Source organism: Oncorhynchus keta, chromosome 7, assembly GCF_023373465.1.
Source record: "Oncorhynchus keta strain PuntledgeMale-10-30-2019 chromosome 7, Oket_V2, whole genome shotgun sequence".
In the NCBI taxonomy this organism is placed as follows: Eukaryota; Metazoa; Chordata; class Actinopteri; order Salmoniformes; family Salmonidae; genus Oncorhynchus; species Oncorhynchus keta.
In genome coordinates, this window is record NC_068427.1 from 9,031,430 (window position 1) to 9,048,790 (window position 17,361).

A 17,361-nucleotide genomic window follows, 5' to 3' on the forward strand; every position below is an offset into this window, starting at 1 on the left:
TACCCATATATTCAAGATGGACATTTATATAATTCACAGATATTAATATACTGCAAAATTCACCTGAGCTCTGTAGACTGGTCTTCCCTGGCTGTCTGACCCTGCTGGGACCCCTATCACCATCTGATTCTGCTAAGACATGATGTTGTGTACTGACTGTGTTCTAGAGGGTTGGTCGGCATCTTTCATGCTGCGGGAGGTCAAACAGATGACTTTGGGATGAAAATATTTTTGTTGTCCCGTAAATGATTTGGAAACGGTCCTCTTTCGCATTATTCATTATTCATTATTCATTATTCATTATTCATTATTCATTATTCATTATTCATTATTCACACACTCAGAATTGGCTGCTTCAACATCAACCTCTTCATGTTTACATTTTTGGCATGGATTTATTTTGGGCCATACTGGTACTGTCATAGCCCTATCTGTTTCCTTCCATATACTTCCTGTAATGAGGCTGTATGCTTTTTACAAAATAACTGTGATGTTCATCTCAAGCAGTCAGTCAACCACATAGAGAGCACACCCATGACAGTGAGTTGAGGGTTACATAGGAGCTGCAGCACAATGACTCTCGTGAGTAGCGTCCATATGGCTATATTTAAAGTGTATATTTTGTTGATACATTTTTTTTACTAGGATCAATAACTGTTTTATTACTCAATTTAACAATTGGGACTTTCTATCTTTAGGAGAAGAGAATTGTGATTCATGTTTTAATGTAGACTAATAATAATGTAATATTGTGCCATAGGAGATCAAGGATTTAGGTTCAGGATTTATATTTATCAGCCTGTAAGGATTTGCATAAAATAAGTCTCCATTACACTTGAGGCATATAGTATACCATATGATTATTCCATATACTACCACAGCATAAACAGCATAGGCATAGAATGTGAAGCTATAGCACCAATGTGTAACTGTACCCTGAGATAATTTGGTTGATTTATAAATACATTTAAAAATATAAATAAATAAGAAGAACTAACATTGTAATTCTAATGACCAAGTAAAGAAGCTAAACAGACGCTCAACGAAAATAAATGACAGCAACTATCCAAAAGTATCACAAATTAAAGTTCATTGCCTATTTTATCAGGCTTTTATTGGTTTATTCATAGCCGACAGTGGACCATTTAATGTTTCTAATATTAACTAATTTAGTTTACTCATATTTGTGGCAGATTTCTCACCTTTTCCTAAATGATAGTAAAGCAAAAAAACGGAGACCGCTCATGCCTAAGAGGAGTGAATTGCTTAAGTACTTCTCGCCAACTATTTAAGAAGTGAGATATTCCACAAGAGTTTGGGACAATTTCCCAGACCCAGATTAAACCTATTCCTGAATGAAGAGTACTCTCAATGTCCAGGAATTCAGCCCCATAACTTTGTAGACTCATATGTACTGAATGACTGATTGTCTTCCAATTCACAACCTGTTAGCTATACCGCGCTGGGCGGTAACATTTAAAAAAAATGTGTTCTTAGATACCCGCCTGGATAAATAATGGTAATGAATCATTTAAATACTGGCAATGGAGGACATTTAATTTAACAACAGCTATGCTTTTGAAAGATAATTGTATCTCTTTTACTCTCTGTTCATATTAGTGGCTTTGTCTTCAGCAGGGAAGGCTCCTGTCACGTTCTGACCTTAGTTCCTTTTTTTTATGTCTTTATTTTAGTTGGTCAGGGTGTGAGTTGGGCATTCTATGTTGTTTTTCTATGTTTTGTTCTGTTATTTCTATGTGTTTGGCCTAGTATGGTTCTCAATCAGAGGCAGGTGTCAGTCGTCTCTGATTGGGAGCCATATTTAGGTAGCCTATTTTCTATTGTGTTTTGTGGGTGGTTGTATCCTGTGTTAGTGTTTTCCCCATACGGGACTGTTTCAGCTTGTTTGTACTTTTGTTCTGTTGATTTATTAAATATATCATTATGGACACTTACCACGCTGCACATTGGTCTGATCCTTGCTACTCCTCGGAGGAGGAAGAAGAAACCCATTACAGCTCCTCAGTGGAGGAAGGGGAGGACTACCAAAATATATAGTGAAACATAAAAAGTGATCCTTTTTAGATAAAACGAAATAAATATAACTAAATGACTAATAATAACTAAATATAGTGCATTTGGAAGGTATTCAGACCCCGTCAATTTTTTTCCACATTGAAGTCCAAGTCAAGGTAAGCTTTCGGTTTTAATTAATTTATTGCCACCCGGGCCAGCCGGTGTTACTGCTACACTGTAGCGGATTTAATAACAGGTTAGTTCTAGTAGCTATTAACAACGGCGTAAGCTAATATGGTGACACCGCTGTAGGGGCTGCATGAGGCGGTTGTGGTATAAAAAGTTTGGATTTTTTTTTTTTTGCCTGGTTACAGACAGCTGTTGTGTTGGGCACTGAAGCGAAAGGAAAAACATGAGGAGGAGAGCATGTAGATGTGAGAAGGAATTCTACAACGAGCATTCTGACGATGCTGTTTGTATGTGGCTGCTGTGAAAGATGCACTACGCAGAAAACGCTCCGCCATTTCTTGGTTGCTGAAAATCGAATAGTTATCCTAATTTCAGTTTGTGACAAAACGAAAAAGTGTAGTGTAATCATTGTACCATGTAAACCGCTGTGAAATGTATTTTTCATTAAAAAAAATATTGTATTTTCAGCTGTTTAAAGCTGGCGTACAAAACCGATAGTAGAAGAGTCTATATATATATTTCTCCGTTTGGACACACCTTGTAAAATTCTAAAAACCTGTTTTGACTTTATCGTTATGGAATATTGTGTGTACATTGCTGAGAATTTTTCTTATATTTAATCAATTTTAGAATAAGGCTGTTACGTAATGACGTGAAAAAAATCAAGGGGTCTGGATACTTTCCAAAGGAACTGTATATGCACGCAGTACCAGTCCAACGTTTGGACACACCTACTCATTCAAGGTGTGGCCACTAAATATTGACCCTCTCAGTTGATATTGCTCAGAATATTGGACAGTGGCCGTGTGTGCATCATATTCTAATAGTATAGGAACTCTTACAGTGTACAGCTCTTACAGTGTGTTATCTACAGTGCACTTTTACTGGTGCTTGAATGGTAAATATAGATGACTGTAATGGTCTTTGACATTTGGTCATGATTGATGGAGTGACAAATGGCTGTTCCCTCTTTCTGTCACCAGGAAATGTATCCGTGTGTGTCTCTCCTGCTCCTTCTGATGGGTGGTACGTTTTTAAAAAGTCAGCAAAATCACCTCTTGATTTTTTTTTTTAAATACTCACAATTATAATATGAGTCATCCTGTGTGTCTGTGTGTATGTGTGTCAGCCATTCCCCTAGTGCTCTCCGAGGAGGTGAAATTATGTTCCAAAACAGTGATCAACTCCTGCAGTGACTGCATCAAATCAGGAGCGTACTGCACGTGGTGCAAACAACTGGTGAGGAGAGCTATATACAGTAAGAAGTCTGTTTACATACACCATAGCCAAATGCATTTAAACTCAGTTTTTCACAATTCCTGACATTTAATCCTCATGATGCCATCTATTTTGTGAAGTGCACCAGCCCCTCCTGTAGCAAAGCACCCCCACAACATGATGCTGCCACCCCTGTGCTTCACGGTTGGGATGATGTTCTTCGGTTTGCAAGCTTCCCCCTTTTCCTCTAAACATAACGATGGTCATTATGGCCAAACAGTTATATTTTTGTTTCATCAGACCAGAGGACATTTCTCCAAAAAGTACGATCTTTGTCCTCATGTGCAGTTGCAAACCTTATTCTTTATGGCAGATAAAGAAGCAGTGGCTTCTTCCTTGCTGATTGGCCTTTCAGGTTATGTCGATATAGGACTTGTTTTACTGTGGATATAGATACTTTTGTACCTGTTTCGTCCAGCATCTTCAAGGTCCTTTGCTGTTGTTCTGGTATTGATTTGCACTTTTCGCACCAAAGTACATTCATCTCTACGAAAAGGAACGAGTCTCCTTCCTGAGCAGTATGACGGCTGCGTGGTCCCACTGTGTTTATACTTGCGTACTATTGTTTGTACAGGTGAAAGTGGTACCTTAAGGCATTTGGAAATTGCTCCCAAGAATGAACCAGACTTGTGGAGGTCTACAATTTTTTTTTCTGAGGTCTTGGCTATTTTCTTTTGATTTTCTCATGATGTCAAGCAAAGTTTGAAGGTAGGACTTCATCATCCACAGGTACACCTCCAATTGACTCAAATTATGTCAATTAGCCTATCAGAAGCTTCTAAAGCCATGACATCATTTTCTGGAATTTTCCAAGCTGTTTAAAGGAACAGTTAACTTAGTGTATGTAAACTTCTGTCCCAATGGAATTGTGATACAGTGAATTATAAGTGAAATATTCTGTCTGTAAACAATTGTTGGAAAAATGACTTGTACCATGCACAAAGTAGATGTCCTAACCAACTTGCCAAAACTATAGTTTATTAACAAGAAATTTGTGGAGTGGTTGAAAAATGTGTTTTAATGACTCCGACATAAGTGTATGTAATCTTCTGACTTCAACTGTATCTATGTGTGATTGATTTCCAGTGGTGGAAAAAGTACTCAATTGTCATACTTGAGAAAAGGTCAAATTGGGTTTTGAATATACTTCAATATCAAAAGTAAATGTAATTGCTAAAATATACTTGCGTATCAAAAGCAAATGTACAAATAACTAGAAATTCCTTATATTAAGCAAATCAGAAGGCACAATGTTCTTGTTTTTTTTATTTACAGATAGCCAGTGGCACACTCAACACTCAGACATCATTTACAAACAAATAATTTGTGTTTAGTGATTCCGCCAGATCAGAGGCAGTAGGGAAGACCAGGGATGTTCTCTTGATAAGTGTGTGAATTAAACCATTTCCTGTCCTGCTAAACATTCAAAATGTAACGAGTACTTTTGGGTGTCATTGAAAAAGTATGGAGTAAAAAGTACATGACTTTCTTTAAGAATGTAGTGAAGTAAAAGTTACCCTAAACTACTTAAATAGTACTTTACAACACTGCAAACAGAGCTGAGAATATGCATGAAGGTGCTAAGCTACAGCATGTGGGTGGGTGTGCTAACTGCAGTACTAAAATATACATGTGAAGGCCCGTTTGTATTTCCATTTCTTGGTAACACTTAATTTGAATAATAGTCCCTTAGATCTAAATGTTCAACTAAGCACAAACTGTCAATTTAATTGTCAACTGTGGCATCGTTTGTAAACAACTACAGTGACAAAAAAAATATTTTGAGTTGCTGGATATAGTTTGATATTCAGATCATTTGTAGAGGACTATCCACAGACAGTCAGACCTCTTGAAACCAACCGAGAGAGATGGTCTTAACTAGGGGTCCTACTAATTTAAAATTAATTCCAACACATTTTACTACAAATTCAGAGTGGATTACAGAGCAACTCCATCACTAGCTGCAGATTTGTAACTGGCTAATGTGATTCTCCATTTGCCATTACAGGATTGCTTCTGTTTGGCGTAGACAGAGAATTTTCAATCAGCCTTAACTTGGCGACACTATCTTTGTTCTCAAATCGGCCAAACATGTATATTCTAAAATGTCTGTGTCAAGTTGCAGGTAGTTGAAATTGCGACATTATTAAAATATGTTTTTTGCTCCATGAAGTAATCCATTAATGTGTGTGCCACAATCTTGTCTATTTAAAATCATGACAAGCGGCACTTCAGGGTGGACCCACCTGTATTAATCAATAAGAAAAGATTTGAAATAGACAAGATGACGGCATGCACACAGTTGGATTACTTCATGGAGCAAAACATCCTCTCTTTTAATAACGGAGAATTGTCTAAATTCAAATGAATCACCAACATTTTAGAAGATACATGTTTGGCCGAATCACGAACGAAGATAGTATCGCCTATGCTGTAGGGTGATTGTCCTAAAAACAGTTTTAAAATGTTTTATTTCAAAAAAGTTTTTTTTACAAATATTTTTTTAATTTGAATAAAACACAAAACATTGCTGTGGATTGTCCATAAATCATAAAATGTTCACATTGAACTAATATATTTAATGCGTATTACCGTAACAATTTTTCAAGTTCCTGTTAACTCCAGTTTTTTAATAGTTTTATTCACCCATGATGCGTAATGTAGAAGAGTAGTCCTTAGATGAGCACAAGTTAAGTTAATTTGCTAACAATGCACTCAAAGTATTCAGTATTCAGATTTCCCACATTTTGTTACATTACATCCTTATTCTAAAATGTATTTGTTTTTTGTCATCAATCTACACACAATACCCCATAATGAGGTTTAGATATTTTTGCAAATGTATTTCAAAATAAAAAACTGAAATATTAAGTGTACATAAATATTCACTCTTTACTTAGTACTTTGTTGAAGCACCTTTGGCAGCAATTACAGCCTCGAGTCTTCTTGGTGTAACAGTATAATTTTAAACCCTCCCCTCGCCCATACCCGGGCGCGAACCAGGGACCTTCTGCGCACAACGACAACAGTCACCCTCAAAGCATCGTTACCCATCGCTCCACAAAAGCCACGGCCCTTGCAGAGCAAGGGGAACTACTACTTCAAGGTCTCAGAGCAAGTGACGTAACCGATTGAAACGCTATTTAGCGCACACCGCTAACTAAGCTAGCCGTTTCACATCCGTTACATTGGGTATGACACTACAAGCTTGGCATACCTGTATTTGGGGAGTTTCTCCCATTTCTTCTCTGCAGATCCTCTCAAGCTCTGTCAGGTTGGATGGGGAGCTTCGCTGCACAGCTATTTTCACAGCTCTGGCTGGGCCACACAAGGACATTCAGATACTTGTCCCAAAGCCACTCCTGCGTGGTCTTGGCTGTGTGCTTAGGGTCATTGTGCTGTTGGAAGGTGAACCTTCGCCTCAGTCTTGAGCGCTCTGAGCAGGTTTTCATAAAGGATCTCTCTGTACTTTGCTCCGTTCAACTTTTCCTCAATCCTGACTAGTCTGCCAGTTCCTGCCACTGAAAAACATCCTCACAGCATTATGCTGCCACCACCATGCTTCACTGTAGGGATGGTGCCAAGTTTTCTCCAGACGTGACACTTGGCATTCAGGCCAAAGAGTTCAATCTTGGTTTCTTCAAACCATAGAATCTTGTTTCTCATGGTCTGAGAGTCGTTTAGGTGCCTTTTGGCAAAGTCCAAGGGGGCTGTCATGTGCCTTTTAATGAGTGTCTTCCGTCTGGCCACTCTATCATAAAGGCCTGATTGGTGAAGTGCTGCAGAGATGGTTGTCCTTCTGGAAGGTTCACCCATCTCCACAGAGGAACTCTGGAGCTCTGTCAGAGTGACCATAGGGTTCCTGGTCACCTCCCTGACCAAGGCCCTTCTCTCCCTATTGCTCAGTTTTACCACTGTGTTCTTGGGGACCTTCAATGCTGCAGACATTCTTTAGTACCCTTCCCCAGATCTGTGCCTCGACACAATCCTGTCTCGGAGCTCTATGGACAATTCCTTCGACCTCATGGCTTGGTTTTTGCTCTGATATGCACTTTCAACTGTGGGACCATATATAGGTGTGTGCCTTTCCAAATGATGTCTAATCAATTGAATTGACCACAGGTGGACTCCAATCATGTTGTAGAAACATCTCAAAGATGATCAATGGAAACGGGATGCACCTGAGCTCAATTTCGAGTCTCATAGCAAAGGGTCTGAATACTTATTTAAAAAAGGTATCTGTTTTTATTATTTATAGATTTCTAAAAACCAGTTTTCGCTTTGTCACTATGGGGTATTTTGTGTAGATTAATTAGGATTTTAAAAAAAACAGTTTTAGAATAAGACTGTAACGTAAAAATGATGGAAGAAGTCAAGGGGTCTGAATACTTACCGAATGCACTGTATACGTCTTCAGAATGATGTTCTTATTCTCAAACACCCCCTTTACCCCATGTGACCTTCTCATTACCAAAATAGCTCAAATTGGGCAAAAGTCTGATTTAATTTGATCATAATTGTATAATTTAATTTGAAATATTTTTATTTTCAGTGTTATGTTTATTCAGCCTTTCCATTGGGGGAGCATTTTTATTTTTTATAGTAGAAATATGGATTTGTTTTACTTTTTTGGACATCTAAAACTGCTTCGGTAATGGGCATTTTGTGAAAATGTTGGTAAAATGTATAATATCTCATTAAAAAACATAACAATTATGAAATAGATAAGTACAGATGCTCATCTCAGTGATTCAAGAGGACATTTCTTGAAAAAATACACTTGAGAATTGTTTGGTTTTGTGAGAATGACCTTGTAACGGCTGATGGAGAATCACATTATCCCGCTGCAAATCTGTAGCTACTCCATCACAGTACTTTATTAATTGAAGCCAGTCTGTTCCATTCCCAGAACTTCATCAAACCAGGGGAGCAGGAAGCAGCTCGCTGTGACACCTGGGCTCAGCTCATAGAAAGGGGCTGCATGGAAGAAGACATCATATCTCCCAAGAATAACTTTTCTTCTTCTAAGAACATCTCCCTGTCCAACACTGCATTGGACAAGGGGGAACCCATCCAGCTCCGTCCTCAGGAGGTCAATCTGAAGCTCAGACCAGGTGAGGGTTCTCAAAATGGCCAAACTGAGTTGTAAAATGGCCACCATGTAATGATGTGACGTTTGATACCGGATATCTGAGGCATGGGTCGAAGCAAATAACTTCAAAGCAGTCTGCAGACACGTATCACTTTATCAGAAGTAAATCATGACGTCCGAAGATTCGTTTGATCACGTGCTTTTTCAAATCGTGTGTTGCAAAATGTGAGATCCCACTGATTTCGCCATGGTTCTGGTGCTTTCTTGGATTCCAAGCTGCTTTTTAACACCAATCTCTACTGGAACCCATACTTACAAATATAGTTTGGGTTTTGTACTAAAGGTTAGCAGGTAGAGTAGGTAACTATGTAACATTCAGGAAAGTGAGAATATGATCCCATTGAAGACGCACTATTTTGAAAATTGTTTTACGTGAAACCACACTTTCTGCACTGTTCAAATACTTTGTTTTATTTAGTATAGTTTAAACTTCTGTCTTAAGCATGATGTAAGTTGTGAAGGATAATGTAAGATGCAAATCTGGTATTCCAACTGACGAGAGGCAAACAAAGCCAATGACTTTCCGCTGAACCATGTAGATTTGAGGAAAAGAATGGCTTATCTTTCTCCAATCACACGCTGCTATTTATTGCTGACCATTGCATTGTGAACAGATAATGAAGCTCCGAATAATTAACAATTTTTCGGCACAATTTGGTGAAAGCACCAAAACCTTCAGAAAGCCTCAGTTTCCCATCACTACCAACATGTTCTGAAAATGGCTAAAACCACACCTGTTTTAGCATGGGCAGAGCATTTTTTTCCCCCACCAATTAGTCAACTGGGTTGAACTTTTTATGGGTTAAATGAGGATAACAGAATTTCATTCAGGTCAGCACCAGGGATCAGCCAATTAACTAAACTCCTCAGCGAACATTTCCTAACTAGGTGGCAGTAAATCACCAACCTTGGCTTTAAGCTCTCTATCCAACTCTATGGCTGTAACAGATTCAAAGTCGTCAAACGTAATCACGATAAAAGTATCTTAAAATGGACAATAAACATCCTCAATTTCATCAGTACTGTTATCCTTGCAGTGTGTGTTTTTATGACAGTAATACATATTTTCATTAACTTTGTACTTTTCTCTTGGGCATTTCAGTTTTCACCTTGATGTTGCTTTTTTCAGGACTGCCTCATACATTCACGCTGGACTTTCAGAGAGTGGAGGGCTATCCTGTTGATCTCTACTACCTGATGGATCTCTCCTACTCCATGGAGGATGATTTGAGGAGCATCAAGACTCTGGGAAACGAACTGTTTAACGCTCTGCAAGGCATCACAAAAAAAGGACGAATCGGTGACACCATCTCGGATCAGATAAAATTGTTCAAATACTATTTGATTATTTTATTTGCATTAGCTTCAGTTTGCCTTGGGTTCCACGTGGGCAGACCTGGCACTTTTGGGACTTTTCTATTAGTTCCATTCCAACAGCACAGCTAAAGTATTTCAAATGATTTCAAATAGTATTTGAATCCAGGTCTATCTCAGCTCCAATTCCTACTCAAAATCAATGCATGTCCATGGGTGTCCATGAATCTCATTTCTATAACCATTATCTTTTGCTCTAGGTTTTGGCTCTTTTGTAGACAAGACTGTCCTGCCGTTCACTAACACCAACCCAGAGAAGCTGAATAAGCCGTGCGCCGAAACAGAGATGTACTGCCAACCTGCTTTTGGCTACAGACATGTTCTTAGCATGACGGAAAACAAAGCTGAGTTTGAGAGCGAGGTCAACAAGCAGCGGATCTCTGGGAACTTAGACTCCCCCGAAGGGACGCTGGACGCCATCATGCAGGCTGCAGTCTGTGGGGTAAGAGTAGTCTAATCCCACAGGGCAAAAAATATGTTGAATCAACATTCTGTCAACATACTGACGTTGAACATCAGTGACATTTTTGGTTAGCCTGTTGTCGAAGCAGCATTGTGTATCATAGATAAGTACATAAGTTGCCAAGTACTGTACATCAACTCCTCCATGGAGTTGAGTGCAGACTATAGTTTTTTAAATGAACCTCCGTCTCGCCACGCTTCAATACTTTAAAAATGTTCATTCTTAAACACTTACTGTGTACCCATGTTTGTCCTCTGTTGCATGTCTTTCTTCATTAGTTGAATCAATACTTTTCAATAAAACGTTAGTCAAATACAACCACCGACTGTTTCCTGATTGAGATCCAATTAGCACATGCACATTCGCACTGAGTTGCCATCTTCGAGCAACAGCCATAAGGAAACAGTCGGTTGTATTTGATTAATGTTTTATTAAAAAGTTTTGACTTCACCTAATGAAGAAAGACATGTAGAGACTAGGAGTCAGAGGTTCATTTCAATGTAGAAGTAGTACAGTAGTAGTAGTAGTGGTGGTGGTGGTAGTAGTAGTTTATCTATCAGACGCTTTTATCCAAAGCGACTTAGTCATGCTGTCATACATTTGATGTATGGGTGGTCCCGGGAATCAAACTCACAATCCTGGCATTACATGCTCTACCAACTGAGCTACAAAAACTATAGTCTGCGCTCAACTCTGTGGAGGAGTTGAGGTACTTGGCAAGTACAGTAGATAGGTAGCCCTATATAGACAAACAGGGAAATGGTCCACTTCTGCAACACACAATTCACTGAGATGTAGTCGGCCTATTGTTATTCCAACATTTTTCATAATTCAATGAAATGGAGCAGAATGATGAAATATAAGGTATTTCTGTATTTTTACACAATACGATAGGCTGCAGTAAACAAAAAAGGGTACTGGTAGTGTAGCACTCGAAAGAGAAACTCAGGCCCCTAACAATGTATGATGAATACTTTTTCACGTCTTTGTCGTTCATTTTACATGATGCCCCAAATTGTTTTCCGCAGGAAAGGATTGGCTGGAGGAATAGCAGCACTCGGCTTATCGTCCTGACCACCGACGATGGCTTCCACATGGCAGGGGATGGCAAGCTGGCTGGCATACTGGAGCCCAATGATGAGAGATGTTACATGGACAATAACCTGTACAGCAAGAGCAATGAAATGGTATGTGATGACATGCAGCACACTCAGATCAGTATCATTGGTCCTCAACAAAACTATATGAAACATACCATAAGAGATTATGAGAAATGTGTAGTGAATGGAAGAGCATGACTTTAGAAGACTGCATTCCAGTCCATTTGTCCCTAAACAATTGCATTGTTGAGGTTGTACTAGTTAAGTGTCTCTGCATGTAGGACTACCCATCTGTTGGTCAAGTGGCTAATCAGTTAGAGAAGAACAACATTCAACCAATCTTTGCTGTGACGAAGAACATGGAGAAGGTATACAGGGTAAGTGGACTCTTTCTTTCCTTCATTTTTCCTCTTGTCTTTCTGTTATTCATTTGAATGTTGTCTTAAGGCCCTGGGTTTCGGCACCAATATTTTTGACACACTTCAACATATCTAATGCAGGCACTTATTAACCCTGTGACATAATCAGCACCTTTATTCCAGGAACTCAGTAAAATGATCCCGAAGTCTGAGGTGGGAGTGTTGTCCGCTGACTCCCATAATGTCGTTGAATTGATCAAAAATGCCTACAACGTAAGACATTTATTATCTTTTGTTATTAACTTAACAAATCACAAACAAAAAAACTGTACTCCAAGAAATCATATTGTAATTATGTGTGAAACTTTACTTGAGTTCAGTGGTGGAAAAAGTACTAAATTGTCATACTTGAGTAAAAGTAAAGATACTTTTAATCGAGTCATTTTCTATTCAGGTAAGTCACCCAGTAAAATTCTACTGTCTGGTTTTAAATGTACATAAGCACAGTGGGAAAAGTAGTTCATAGTCATACTTGAGTAAAAGTTAAAGTAAATGCCACACATCAAATTCCTCATATTAAGCAAACCAGACGGCACGATTGTATTGTTTTTTATTTATGGACAGACAGGGGCACACGCCAACACTCTTAATTGACAAACTCAGTAATTGTGTTTAGTGTGATATTTCTAGGTACATGATTTGGACCATACTTCTGTCCTGCCTGAGCATTTGAAATGTAACAAGTACTTTTTGGTGTCAGGGAAAATGTATAGGAGTAAAAAGTGCATATTTTCTTTAGAAATGTAAGTGGAGTAAAAAAAAGTACATATACCCTCAAACTACTTAAGTTTTACATTTAAAGTGTTTTTATTTAAGTACTTTACACCATTTTTACTTAAGTACTTTTACAACCCTGCTGGAGTTCATCATACACTTGAAACTCTAGTATCTCTAGGAATAAAGTGTCAGTTTGGATTTTCTTGGGTAGTTTTTTTTCTGGTGATGTAGCGTTGGTGTCAGCTCTAAGACTGTTTTGTGTCTCTGACACAGAGGCTCTCCTCCAAAGTGACAGTGACTCATGATGCTCTCCCTGACAACGTGAGAGTCACTTACACTCCACTCTGTCCTGAAGGGGGACCCTCAGGGGACAAAGGAGTGTGTAACAATGTGGGAGTGGGACAGATGGTAAGAGCTCAGCAGCAACAGACTATCCCATACCAAAAATAATATTGTAACACTTAACTTTCATGAATAAGCATTAATAGACTATTGACAAAAAATTCATTAAATTGGTATTTAATTACTTGTAAACATGTATATGCATCTAAAAGGATTATAAACATAATTAATATAATGGCTAATTAGTGAAATGTTATACTTTAGGAATACATTTAGTTACATGATACATAGCAACAAACATTATACAAACAGACTAAAATTCAAAAAAAAAAAATCCTCTCTTGAATTCCTCTCAGGTGTCTTTCAATGTAACAGTGACAGCAGATGAATGTATGCAGAGTGAAATGTCTTTCCTGATTGGTCCGTTGGGTATGAAGGACAAGCTGAAGGTGAGCTTGTCGACTCTCTGCAAGTGTGAGTGTGACAACTCTGTGACGGTCGATTCCCCGTACTGCAACGGGAAGGGCCAAGTCAACTGTGGCATGTGCAGGTAAGGCAGGCATTGGCCAGGATATTTAAAAAAATAGCATGCACAGTATTATCATTCTTATTTTGATTTAGTCAATATTGAATTCAATATGTGATGCATGATTCACCCTCCTTTCCGCTCTGCGTGCATTGAGTCACCTGAAAAACAAATGGCCTTCTGGGAAACATGATTGATATGATTCATCTATTTTCTATACTGTTTTTTTCTCTCTATATTCAGGGGGGACAAAACACAGGCACCACGGTGGGAGGGGGGGGACATGTAAAGTATTCACAGCCAAATGTACAGATTGCTTATTTTCCCCAACTCTGTGTAGTTGCAAAGCCGGCTTCGTGGGCCAGAAGTGTGAGTGCTCCATCGGGGAGAAGGACGAGAGCTCTCTGAGAGCGGCGTGCCGGAAGGACAACGGCACGGAGTGTGAAGGACGAGGGGACTGTGTGTGTGGCATTTGCCAGTGTTACACCTTACCAGGTGGCAGCACCTACTACGGCACGCATTGCGAGTGTGAAAACGAGAGCTGCGAGAAGTTCCAGAACAAACTGTGTGGAGGTGGAGTCTGATATATAGGAAAATACTGTATCAATTGGGGGGTAGATAATAGATAACATAGGAAATATAGATGAAAACATATGCGTGCATTTGTGTATAACAATAGAAAGAACACGTTCTGTTAATGACAGTTCCGTTCTGATTTAAGCTACATTCAAAACTCTGACATAAGATCACTTCTCTGTGTTGAAGGGAACGGAAAATGCCGTTGCAAAAATTGCGAATGCAAACCCGGGTACGAGGGCACCGCCTGCCAATGCAAGAAGTCGGACGAGCAGTGTCGCACACCAAGCGGGAGTGTGTGCAGCGGCAGGGGCACGTGCAAGTGTAACCAGTGCAAGTGTATGGAGGGCTACCAGCGGCCCTACTGTCTGACCTGTCCCGCCTGCCAAACCACCTGTATAACCAAGGGGTAAAATGGCCTGGGCCCTCCTTTTCCACTTACATAACCACCTCTTTCACTGGCCCCTTGGGGTAATGTTGTTGGAGCAATTGTGTACACGTTAAAAGCCACAGGACAACGATGGCTACCATGGATCGTAAAGGAATACCTAGGAGAATAGAAAATACCATTTCTGGGTGTTGCCATCTTACTCAAAACGAAGAGTTTTTGAATCAAAGCATGCGTTTATGTGTTAATAAAGAAAAGAGGAAACGTTGAGCAATGACGTTTCTCACCATTTACCTCTTGTTCTTCTGTTTTCAGGAAATGCATTGAGTGTCTGGGCTTTCAGACAGGCCCATTCAGTAAGAACTGCTCCCAGGCCTGTACGAGTATTAGTGAATTCAAGATGGTGGAGACGTTGCCACCTGGTAAGCCTTGTGATGTGAGGGATGTGGAGAGCTGCCGGGTGTTCTTTACCATTACACAGTTGGATGGAGAGGACAACTACACCGCCCAAATACTAAAGACCAGAGGTAAGAGACATGTCTTGTGCAACTGAAAAGTATGCCCGTGTTACCTTCATTGCCCACAGAGACAGAAATATGTGCCGGGGTTAATTGACCGCCCATATTGTTTGAAGGGTATCAGTCATCTTTTTAGTCAGCTTAATCTGGGTCCAGGAAATTTCCCCTACATGCAAATATACTCCATAAACTATCAGTTACATTTTTTTCCCCCAGGTAAGTGGCAACTTTGCTGATGTGGGAAAGCTACATTTAACATGGTTATGACGCATCATAATTGCATGTTAACCTGCTAGAGGGAACGACGTCAAAACAAAGTGTAACCAAGTGTTTTCACAGCAGAAACATAAACCTGTGATAGCTTCCAGGACTGCCTCAACTGACGTTTGTTTATGTCCGTCCTAAACGTGTTAGAGTGTCCCAAGTTGCCAAACATCTATGCCATCATTGGAGGCTCCATCGTAGGCGTGACTGTCATCGGAATCCTGATCCTGCTCTTCATCAAAGTCCTCTTCACATTGCAAGACCTGAAGGAGTACCGCAAGTTTACGAATGACGCGCAGAAAACCAAGTGGTCAGATGTGAGTGACATTTGCTTGCACATAAAAACCATCACTTTGTGGATGGCAGAACTGCACTACACAACCTGGGGGGGCTCGTTCATAAAACACTCTTGCGAGATTTGATACGTAATTGTACAAAGTCAAAAATCCACGCCAGCGTTGTGATTTTATTAACCTTGTATGTCAGTTGCCCTAAATGTACGGCTGGCAAAAACTGCAGCTATGGGAAAACATGATGCTGTGTCTATCGCTCCAGACATCTGAGTTCCAAACATTACGGCTCTTCTGTAATTTCTCGTTTGTCCTCTCAACAGAATAAGAATCCAATATTCCAGGAGGCAACCACCACCGTGGCTAACCCTACCTTTAGTGGAGAATAACTTCAAGTCAGTCAAGACATTCGGTTGGATGCAAATGCATACATTTATTGTTTCTGTTTTAATGTGCATTTATGTAGATTAGTTTAATTTATACATTGGTCTGTCTTTTTGTGTGTCCCGAGTCTGAACATTTAGAGAATGACTCGAAACTTGTACTGCTGGAGTGTTTGCTACATGATCTTATGTCTAGTTGGAGTCAATTCCATTTCAGCTCGATTAAATGCAGGAATTTGTTTAGAAAAGCACTGAATAGTTTTGTGCAAACCTGGTTTTATTTTGTTTGGGATTATAAACTGTTGTGTAAAGAGTTGGACACATTGTTCAACTTCATGAAACCTATTAAAGGCCCAATGCAGTCAGTGTGATTCTCCAGTGTTTTATATATATTCCCTCACTGAGGTTGGAATAATACTGTGAAATTGTAAAAATAATGATAATTCCCTTTTAGTGTAAGAGCTGTTTGAAAAGACCACCTGAAATGTCAGCCTGTTTTGGTGGGATGGAGTTTTGGTGCCTGGTGACATCGCTAGGCAGCAAATTAGTTGATAGACCAATAAGAAATAGTAACAAACCTCTCTGCCAATAACAGCTAGTTTTCAGTATTACCAGTCCCAGACAGTCCTCGCTAAATTATTGCTTGAGAAATTTCTCATTGCTAAGATTTTTTTTGGTACAATTTAAAATGAAAACAATCACATGTTACTCAAATGATTTGATATCGAGATAAAATGGCTGCATTGGACCTTTAAGCAATTATTTTTGTAGCTTTTATGTAGTTATCTGCAATGTACCATGACTGTACATCATCATGAGTAAATATTGTATGAAGAAGCAAGTGAATTATGAAATAAAACTCTCTTGATTTGATGGACTCCAGCTCATGATTCAAAGAAAGAGAATGTGATGCACTCTGCAGTCATCACAACAGAGCACATTTTATTAATAACCTACAAATATCTACTATTGTGTGCACTAGCAGTGCTTCTCTCCCTCCTTTTCTCTATATTGTTAATGTTCAAATTTATATTATAAACAGATCTCTCATCTTCCTATTGTGGGGGGCTAGGGAGATAGGTGGGGGAGCTGGGTCTCCTACTCACGAGTGTTGAGGTTGGGTCCTAGCCCCTCCTTTGAGGGCCTGTAACAGTCCAGAGCACTTTCACAAAGGGAGAGCCATGGAGCTGAACTAACCATTCGCCCAACACCTCAGGCTTACATAAGCCTTGGGAAGGGGAGTTGAGAGTCCGCCAGCCCATGCCCAGTCGATGAGGAAAGCAGCTCTGAGGTGCAGGCTCTCTTTATCTCCTTCCAAGCACTTCCAGGCACCACCACCACCGCAGCACCAAGGGGCTGGTTATTG

General features: G+C 39.6%; 1 protein-coding gene across 2 annotated transcripts; it reads left to right on the plus strand.

Moving 5' to 3' along the window:
- Positions 1–473: 473 nt before the first annotated feature.
- LOC118385928 (integrin beta-2-like) lies at positions 474–16,868 on the plus strand. 2 transcript variants are annotated; one of them, XM_035773174.2, is made up of 16 exons: positions 474–582; positions 3,189–3,231; positions 3,335–3,444; positions 8,393–8,597; positions 9,765–9,935; positions 10,210–10,451; positions 11,501–11,659; positions 11,854–11,949; positions 12,115–12,204; positions 12,982–13,116; positions 13,407–13,600; positions 13,917–14,149; positions 14,342–14,561; positions 14,856–15,067; positions 15,473–15,639; positions 15,936–16,868. In XM_035773174.2, the coding sequence occupies exons 1-16, from the start codon at positions 574–576 to the stop codon at positions 15,999–16,001; spliced, it is 2,352 nt and encodes a 783-aa protein (XP_035629067.1). In that variant the 5' UTR covers positions 474–573; the 3' UTR covers positions 16,002–16,868. The 2 variants fall into 2 exon arrangements, with proteins under 2 accessions (XP_035629067.1, XP_035629068.1); XM_035773175.2 differs by lacking the exons at positions 474–582; positions 3,189–3,231 and having other exon boundaries at positions 3,355–3,463.
- Positions 16,869–17,361: the final 493 nt, after the last annotated feature.